The 10160-nt window shown below is 33.6% G+C and overlaps 1 protein-coding gene across 1 annotated transcript; it reads right to left on the reverse strand.

Moving 5' to 3' along the window:
- Positions 1–5486: 5486 nt before the first annotated feature.
- On the reverse strand, positions 5487–9888 carry LOC136043686 (nitric oxide synthase 1-like). The gene is made up of 4 exons (XM_065728580.1): positions 9660–9888; positions 8023–8192; positions 6745–6955; positions 5487–5545 (listed from the first exon to the last, which is right to left on the reverse strand). The coding sequence occupies exons 1-4, from the start codon at positions 9871–9873 to the stop codon at positions 5502–5504; spliced, it is 639 nt and encodes a 212-aa protein (XP_065584652.1). The 5' UTR covers positions 9874–9888; the 3' UTR covers positions 5487–5501.
- Positions 9889–10160: the final 272 nt, after the last annotated feature.

A 10160-nucleotide genomic window follows, 5' to 3' on the forward strand; every position in this document is an offset into this window, starting at 1 on the left:
AACATTTACCTAAAAAGCTTTCCCGTCAGAGCCATCGGTCTACTCCTTCAAGAAAATGTTAAAAAAAATTTACAAAACCTATTGAAGAATAGTGGGATTTTAGATACCAATTATTTGGCTTGTACCACGAAATGTGTTATGAAAAAAGTACCACAGTGTAAAACCGAAAAAAACTTATAGACAAAATATTGTACAAGTTTACTAGTTTCAAATTAATCAAACAAATCTTTTTTCGTCCTAGAATAGATTTCGTACACGGGAATTAAAATTCCCGAGCTTCCAACAGTGGGTCATCCAAAAGCGGCGTTAATCCACTAAAATTTAGGGGGGAGGGCAAAATGAATTTTTCAATGTATGAAGGGAGTCAAATTTGTGATTTATTTGAGTTTTTTCAAGAAGCAAACAAAAGGACATTTCACAGCAAAACTACCACAAGAGAGTATTTTAAAAATTCTGATGGAGGGGGCTAAAATATAAGGTGCACCTCCCCCATCCACCCCACTGTCGTCCAATCTTAAGGTTTTGGTTCAGGCAAGTTGTTTCCTCTATGCAAAATATGTCAGTGCTTGCGAAAGCAAACATGTTTCCTCAGAACATAATATATTCTATAATTTACAAACATTTTACATGGAACGTTTTTTTCTTCCTTTTCTAAATCAAGCCCAATTCAACTACCTTATAAATAATATTTTTATTTGAATTACATTAATGATGCATATTTTTCTTTTTAGATTAGTCACATATTTTCCTTTTAGTAATCTCACGCAAATATTCAGAATATATTGATAAAAAAACTAAAATGAATTCAAAATTTTCAGCGTATCATCGTTGGATTCTTGTCAATTTCATTTTCATGTAATTGAACCGAATTTCCAATTGTTAAATTAAATCAAGAAGAATATGGGCGCTTCCACTTGTAATTCTCAGAAATTTGCGCTGTCACCGTTCGGCGACTTAAAAAAGAAATGGTCATAATAGATGATGATCACAGAAAACTGCATAAAAAAAACTTAGAGATTAGAAGAAAAGCTTTCCCAGAAGCAAAGGTACATAAATTCAAAGCTTTCCCAGAAGCAAAGGTACATAAATTCAAAGCTTTCCCAGAAGCAAAGGTACATAAATTTGAGTGTATGAGCGGTGGGGGGGGGGGATGAAACAGGTACGTAGGCAGGATCTTTTGTGGGGGCAAGGGGGTAGGCCTATATTTGATAATCTGATAAGAAGCACCTAAAAATTCATTAAGTTAAAATTTCGGAAGGGGGATGAGCCCAGACCCTTCTGTGTATGTACTTGGGGAGGAATGGTAAAAATGAAGAAAATGTAAAAAACAGGCACACTGTGTGGAAACTGATTATTTTTTTTTCCAACCCGAGGCTCTTTCAGAAGTAAATGGACAAACATTTATTATGAAGGGAGTGTAGCAGGTACGTAAGTAGGAGTGTTTTAGGGAAGAGGTAAATAAAAACAGAAATTATATTTGATAATCTGAATAAAAAGCGCCCAGAAGAAATTCGGAATGTTAGAATTTCGGAAGGGGGTCGGGTGCCGACCCCTCCTGTATACGTACTTGGGGAGGAGTGGTACAAATTAAAAAACGTACAACACAGGCACATTATATGGAAGCTGAAAGAAACTGAAAAAAATTCAGCCAACCTAAGACTCTTCCAGAAGCAAATATACATAAATTTATTAAGAAGGCGGTGGAGCAGGTACGTATGCAGGAGTTTTTTAAGGGGAGGCAAATCAAGAAAAAGTAATTCTATTTGATATTGTGTATAAGAAGCGCCCAGATATTCGGAAAGTTAGAAATTCAAAAGGGGGTCAGGCCCAAACCTGTCCCATGTAGTGTTCCCTCCGTAGTGATTTAAATCTGTAATGTTTTATATTTTTATTATGTTAAATAAAGTCAAAAGTTATGTTAAATAAAGGCAAGTACTTTGGGAGGGGAGGGGAGTGGCACAGATAAAAACAAGTAGAAAATAGGGACATTATATGTAACTGAAAAAAATCAAAAAAATTCATGTTTCCAAATTTTTAGGACAACATCGACCTGTAACATTCGGGCAATATATTCCGGATTTTTGGAGATAGTCCTCAGGATGCATCAAAGTAAATTCAGCAAAGAGAATGAATGGCTTGTGCCCCTATTCCAAAAAAACAAATTCAACGAATATGCACGGGCCCTTCTCCACGAAACAGTGTTTCATACATACTCAATAATCAAACAACTTGCTTATCCCGATATTTGAGATGTAATAGATATTGTCAAACCATTTCAGGGGATGAGTATGGGTCCAACTATGAAAATACTCTTATAGCCTTATATTAGTATACAATTTCTCACATTTCAGGGGGCTTAAAGGCAGTAAACTCTCCCTGTACGATGTCTAGATCTCAAGCTTTCGTCAATGTCCTTTCAAATGTATGTTTTATATACCTCGTAACACAATGTAACTTTTTGTTAACCCACTTGGGGTTACCATGATCTTAAATAAAAAAGAGAAAGCTATCCCCTGATTTTTGAAGCAGCCAAGATTGATTTAACATTCTATCATAACTTCTTGAATTCTGGAAAGTTTTGAGTGGCAAAAAAAAAAACACAGCTTAGATTTCAATACAGCTTTGAAAACTCGATTTATTTTTGGGACACAGCGATGCTAGCGGCTGGAGACAGGAAACTGGCAGCTCAGCTTAGATACCAGATCTAAGCTGTGTATGCAACAGAACAAAATTGCGTTCCCGCCTATGGTGTTGTAGTACGATCTACGCGTCGGAGCGTGGGCTTAGAGGAGGCGCAAGTTCAGAGCTCTGTACCAAAAGCTTCCCAGGGGCAAGATAGGAGTTTTCATAACTGTATTGGTATCTAAGCTGTGAAAAAAACAAAATATTTATTCAAGGAGAAACGGGGAGAAGCGTGAAAGGCTTTATAGAAATTTCAAAATTTATCGATTGCTCATTCAGAGATTCTGGATCTGCAAAATTTTGCATCAACCCCCAAGAAATCAATCACTGTTATAATGAACTTCCTGAATTTTCCAAAAAGGATTGCTTTTCAGCTAATATTGATCCCATGATCCCAACGGATTTAGGCGGCTAGATTTTTGCACCCTAGATATTGTGTAATACATTATATATATATATATATATATATATATATATATATATATATATATATATATATATATATATATATATATATATATATATATATATATATATATATATATATATATATATATATATATATATATATATATATATATATATATATATATATAATATATAATAAGTATATATATATATATAATACATATGTAATAAGCGTAATCTAGCATAATAGAATATACGATCCGATATACACCCTCCGAATAAACAAATTCGAAATACGTAGAAGTTTTCCGTGTAAACACAGATATTCATCTTTTTTTAACATTCGTCTTTATAGCAAGAGAGTAAAGTGGTAAATAATTTTTAATCTTACTGGTCATGGAGTAAGAATCTAGCGTAAGAATATATATTCTATTACGTATAATAAGCGTTACGGAGTAAGCGAAATCTAGCGTAAGAATATATAATAAATATATATATATATATATATATATATATATATATATATATATATATATATATATATATATATATATATATATATATATACTAGCTGTTGGGGTGGCGCTTCGCGCCACCCCAACACCTAGTTGGTGGGGGCGCTTCGCGCCCCCCCCAAGCCCCCCCGCGCACGTAAGTCGTTACGCGCCATAATAGTTACGCGCCATTGTAGTTGTGTCCCTATGTCCCACCTGTGAATATAGATATATATATATATATATGGTTTTAACTACGTAAAACTTGCGAATATACAACATTCTTTGCTGTCCCATTGTCTTTGCATATAAATAGATTGTCAGGTTTACCGACTCTTGAACATGCAACATATAATGGTCCATGGGAAAACAATCTGTATTCAGATCTATACCTCATGATTCTAATGATTGCCCTTGAGCTTTGTTGATGGTGATTGCTAATCGACCATTCCCTGTCCCGGTGTCCCGGTCGTCATTTACATCCCCCTGTTTCCCCCGGTGTCCCCGTTGTAGTTGTGTCCCTGTGTCCCGGTCGTTATTTATATTCCCTGTGTCCCGGTCGTCATTTGTATCCCGGTGTACATGTCCTGGTCGCTTTCTCTTTGAGTGTCGTCATTTATTAGTTTTTTCCTTTTTTTTTTAGTTTTTTATTGGTTTTTACCTTTATTTTAGCTTATTTTTCAGTTTTTTCCTTTTTTTTAGTTTTTTTTTTATTTTTTATTTTTTTTATTTTTTATTTTTTTTAGTTTTTTACCTTTTTTTAGTTTTTTTTAGTTTTTTTAGTTTTTTAGCTTTTTTACTTTTTTTATTAGTTTTTAGTTTTTTTTGTAGTTTTTGCCTTTTTTTAGTTTTTTCAGTTTTTTTTTTAGTTTTTTATTGGTTTTTACCTTTATAGTTTTTTTAGTTTTTTAGCTTTTTTATTTTTTTTATTAGTTTTTAGTTTTTTTTGTAGTTTTTGCCTTTTTTTAGTTTTTTCAGTTTTGACGTCACCTGATCCAGTTTTTTCAGGTGACGTCACCTGACACATCCATCCATCCATCCACAGACAACTTATTTTTATATATATAGATATATATATATATATATATATATATATATATATATATATATATATATATATATATATATATATATATATATATATATATATAAAGACTCACAGGGGAAAAAGAAAGAGACAGAGGGAGCAGTTCAATAGTGAGAAATGAGTATCAAAAACTGAGCAAAAGTACGACCAGAAAGACGAGACCGATGATAGAGATGGCATATCGAAGGTCCACGTAGCACTTAAGTCATGGTATCTTCTGTATACTATTCAGTCTCACTTAAAAGTGCAAGAAGAAAAAACATAAAGTACATCAAAAAGTTGTTCAAATCCTCCAGTAAAAGCAATAAAATCGAACTTGAACCCATTAAAAGCCAAAGTTCATATTATTCCATAAAAGAATAACTTTAGCTCAAAGTTTCACTGATTACCAATAATATTGGCTCAAGACTTGTTTTAGAGTTTAACCAAGGAGCCGAAACAGTCTATTTGCAAATGTTTGACACTAAGAAATTGCAATATACGTTCAGGGAAGTATATGCCAAAAATTGTGCTCCAAAATTGAGACAAAGCTCATCACTAAACCAATGAATTCACATTTTTGCATTCATTGATGTTCACTTCTTAGAATTACCATGATTGTAGTAAGAATAGTCCTTGGACGATTTCCATGGATTGACAACCTCCCCTCCCTTGTCTACAGGTTTGACTTAATAGATACGGTTTTGCTTGATCAATTGACAGCATAAAATATAAAGATAAAAGTTCGATTTCTCAAAATACCGATGACATGAAACTTTATAGTAGAACACAATAAATATTATAGACACAAACCTCCTGAAGAAGGCGTTTACGGTTGTTCCAATAGTAGCTTAATTCAGGTACATTGAACAGAGACCATTTCGAGATGAACCATCTAGAAAAAAATTGTAATAAAAAAAAAGAGAAATATTTCTTGGCCCAGGCGTTAAGACGCAACAAAAATGTCATTTCAAGAAGGAGGCAATTCATTTCAGGGATGAGGTCCAACCATAGAAAAAAAATAGTTCTTAAGGAAATTCTAATGAAAAAAGTTTGATTACCTCCACTGCTAAGACTTTTGAGATTTTGCATTATTGTTCACAATAAAACTGAATCGACAGTAGAATAATCGTTATTGGGAAATAGAACTGGATGCATATCCGACACTGAATTCATACGTGTAATTGGCATCATTCTATGAGCTTGGCCAGAGTCAACTCAACTCCACATGAGAAATCTGGGGAAGGTAAACAAGAAGGTGTGTGAAATTAATCAACACGTACTATGGAAATATACTATGTTTTCTATATCCGAACTTGAACATGCTAGACTTATTGGAATGATTTATAAGGAATTGAATTATATTTTTAAATTAAGATCATTGTTTAAGCTTGTCTATAAAGCTTTATTATTATATCTTATCAATTGAAACTGTGCGTAATCAGAAATTATTAATGTTGTCCATTTCAAATGAAGTGACCATTAATCATCTAACTAACACTACAAGCAACATGGACTGGTCAGTTTTTGTATTCAACAAAGTAGAAAGAAAAATTCATAGAATTTACATCAAATTGACTTCAATTCATTCAAGAAGGCCGAAATTCCGAGCAAAGCGAGTGGAATTTTTGAGGCCCAATGGCCAGAGCTACCTTTTGAATGAAAAAAGGGCTATTTGAGAGGGCTATCAAAAAGATAATTTAGCAGACGGTTTAGTTTTTTGTCTGGAATTTTTCTTATATATATATATAAAGTTGGGTATGCGTGCTTGATCACTTTACAATAAATTTACAGTTATAGCTCTAATCATAAATATTTTAGAGCATTTATTGAGAACGCCACCTAAGTGACCCAAGCCTGTTTCTTCCAAAAAGGAATGTACGAATTGATTATTTACAAGATAGCGGGTTTAGTATAAGCAAAAAAAAAAAGATTTTAATGGTTAGAAATCTTATCCGATCAATAGGTTTTATCTTTAGTAGCTTAAATAATTGAGTCCATAAGCCGGTACGTATTTTTCTTCTTATTTTTTTATACGCGTTTCACCTTATTGAACGCTGAATTTCACTCTATTTCAATGATGAAATTGCTCACCCTCAGTAATAAATTTGACAGCCCCAACTGTTAGATCCACACAGGTTGGTGAACTCAGCAAACAGGAAGATATAGAATAAAAGCGTGGCTTCATTAAGGGGAGTTTAATGATGAGAGCTTCAGCGGGGATACTCAGTGATGAAAATTCTTCAAGGAAGCTCAGTACGGTTGGCCATTTGGAATGCTTCCACTGCTCATACCTCCCCACATCCTGAAATAAATTGTACGCAAAACTGTTAATTTGGCAACATATTTCAAATCCTTAGAAATAGCATTACTTTTTTTAGCTGTGCACCGAAAGCAATTAGAAAAAAAGTAAAGTATATATGGCGGCCGTACAGCTTAGCGTCTTGATTCAATTTGCAAGATATACCCAGGTAAGTTATTTCCAAAAAGTTTCCGATACGTTAAATAAGAAATACAGCTACATCACCAACTCTTATCACTTTCAACTCTTAGCTTTTGATTCTAGTCCTTCAATTTTACCAGTGAACGAAAATCAAACATTTTTTTTTGCCTCCTCAGCTCCCTTGCTCGAGGGCATTCCGTGTTCTAATTTTCACTTTCAATCGTAAGATTGGAATTAATTCAAAAATTGTTGCCTTATTTCTTTTAATGCTACGCTCTGACAAGAGTTCATCCACGACAGCCAGCGAGGTGTTATATTTGAAACAGAATTCGAGTCCTATTTTATTTTGCATCACAAAGTTGGCTTAAGTTAATGTAATATCATTCATGAAAAGACATTTTTCCCTAGATAGCCTAAAAGTGCACATAGAATGGCTTAAAGGTGCAAGTTATAGAATTAATAATGTAGTAGCAGGGCTTCAAAAGTTTTTAAATTGTAGTCTCTATACAGACTACTATTATAATAATAGAGACTAAAAATATAATACAAAGCAAGTAAGAAAACCCATATAGGGATCAAGCATTCAAAGACACCATTCTTCTTCATAAATAAAATACAAAGTCTAATCAGCACAGATATATCGGTCAGAATTAAAAGTGCAAAGAATCGAGGATACAGTGTCACGACATATCTCTAAGGCTTAGACTCTTTTGAAGTACAGGTTACTAAAATTTCCTGAAAAGAATCCTAGACTTAACAAATATTCCTTTTTTTCCCACTTCAAATAAAATAAAAAACTGAGAATGCAAAAATGTAAGAAGAAAAAACCCGGTGGAAAAAACATAAGACACGAAAGTTTGAAGTGAAACTACCTCATCATTTGAATAATCGAAACTTAATAGCTATACAATTTGAGAGTAAAAAAGCACCTGTGAGAGCATATCCAAGCCTTCTTTTTCTTTTGGATCTGTAGCGTAGGTAGCAAGATCATATAGAAGCGATTGGGTCGGGGGAGTTGTAATATCCAAAAACTTTTTGAACCAGTCAGAGACTGTAGCAGGAGGTAGATTTTCATAACAAATCCATTCTTTCCCTGGGCCTAAAAAAAAAAAATAGAGTATAAAGTAAAGCCAAGAATCCAAAAACAAACATGTAATATCAATATAGATAAAACAAAAGGCTGTACAAAGGCACTGATTTAACGACCCGATTTAAGTACTACTAGTTGAATCTGTAAGCTCATATAGAATCGACCCAGCTCTAGATGGGTTCATGGAGAAAAATGAGGAATACATACAGGAAAGGTATGTGAAATCGAGGATAGTTGTCCCCCTCAACACCCCACTTGTCTCCTTGGCTCAAGGGCCAAGACATGAAGATCAGCTCCATCGGGACTGTAAAGCCCAAATGCGTATCTTTTCTTTTTTAGAGATTAAAATAATTGGCTTCCTTAAGCTCTTGAGACTAAACACATATATTGGGTCTTCATTCATGAAATGAGGTTAATAAAACAACTAGAGGTTATGTTTCAAGTCATACATAACCACATTCATAATAGTTTTATGTGTAAAGCATGGCCATCAATTGGAGAAGACTCGAATCCAATCCCCTGGTGGATTTCATTAAAAAACGATCTTTTTTAGTATTTTCAGTAAAAATTAAAATAATAACAATCTAATAGTGAAGCACAAATTAGGTGCACAACAAACGCTGATATTACAAAAAAATATTTTTTTTCTTTTTTTAGTTGATGTATAAGCCACAACAAAGTAAAGGTGTTTATTTATAAGCCACAGTCTCCATGCCATTTTACTATAATAACTGAATACACATATTCGCTCTACATTTTCTCTCAGTTGCTCCTTTCTTGTTTTGCTGATCGTTTTCTTTTCTTTCTTTTTTATGTCCATCAGTAGTTCATGGACTACCTGCTCGTGTAATTAATCTTCTCATAGCTTTGCTTATTGGAAACGGCCAGGCCTGTTCTTAGTATACATAAAAAAAAAATCTTGATTTTTATTTCTTTTTCCTCAATATCACAAAATCCCAGGTTTGCCTCATTTCTATTTCTAGATTCGTCTTGTCACGACAGCAAATTCAAATTTTTTTGGTTGTTCCATGTCTACATAAAATACAAGGATTTTGCCTTAGAGAAGAGAGCATTAATTCGAGAAAAAACACAGAAACATAATTTTTACGTGGAAAATAATGCTAATTACAACAAATGCAACGAAAATGTAAATATTTTGAATTCTGAAGATCTATGCACTCTCCTCCCAAATTGAAAAAAAAAACATTAGCCGTGCCAGCAAGCACCAGGCAAGACACCATATAAAAAAATAACGTAAAAATAAGTTACCCAAATCAGACAATAACAAGTTCTGTTTTTGTAATAAAAAAAAAAATAAAACAAAAATAAAATTTATCCTTAACAAGCCAGCCCGGCTATTTACAACACTAGACAGCCCTTGCCCCACTTACCTAGGCTTTGTGGTACCAACATTAGAATTCATAAAATAACATAATGGAATAAAGCAGAAGTACACGCATTAATTAGAAATATTACCAGCAATAGTCAACATTTCCTTCTGTATCATCAAACGGTGAGTCTGTTCAAGACTTGGGATAGGATTTAGGTTCTGAATTACCTTCGATACCATTTCATCTGCATTTTCTGAAAGTATCCCAAGACGATCACCAGGCTCGAACGAGACAGGGTTATTCAAGCACAAATCTTGCCAAGATAATCTGATTTGAACCGTGCATGGACTAGAATACATAATACAAGATATGTATATGCATGTATTGAATCAAACACAAAAGCTGCAAGGCCCATGGCTAAGAAAGCACGAGCCGAAAATTTGGGAAATCCACATGTGCTTTTGCAACATGGTTATATTACTTCAGTGGTTGCAGCTGCAACCAAGTAAAGAGTGAACCAAACTCCTCAGTAACTGAGAATGAAAGAAAAGTCTTTTGAACAGGATTGTCAAATCCAAAAAGAGATTCCTATTTGCATCTGGTCAAAAATGGTAACTATTATCCCATTTAGACACAATAGTAAAAA

This window comes from Artemia franciscana, unplaced genomic scaffold, assembly GCF_032884065.1.
Source record: "Artemia franciscana unplaced genomic scaffold, ASM3288406v1 Scaffold_832, whole genome shotgun sequence".
NCBI lineage: Eukaryota > Metazoa > Arthropoda > Branchiopoda > Anostraca > Artemiidae > Artemia > Artemia franciscana.

Excerpts from the sequence above, each read along its gene's own strand:
- LOC136043686 (XM_065728580.1), bottom strand. The coding sequence starts at position 9,873 with ATGTATTCTAGTCCATGCACGGTTCAAATCAGATTATCTTGGCAAGAT. Across the intron at positions 6,956-8,022 it reads GCTTGGATATGCTCTCACAG|GATGTGGGGAGGTATGAGCA; the intron begins GTGCTTTTTTAC and ends AATTTATTTCAG. Across the intron at positions 5,546-6,744 it reads TGTCAAATTTATTACTGAGG|ATGGTTCATCTCGAAATGGT; the intron begins GTGAGCAATTTC and ends ATTTTTTTCTAG.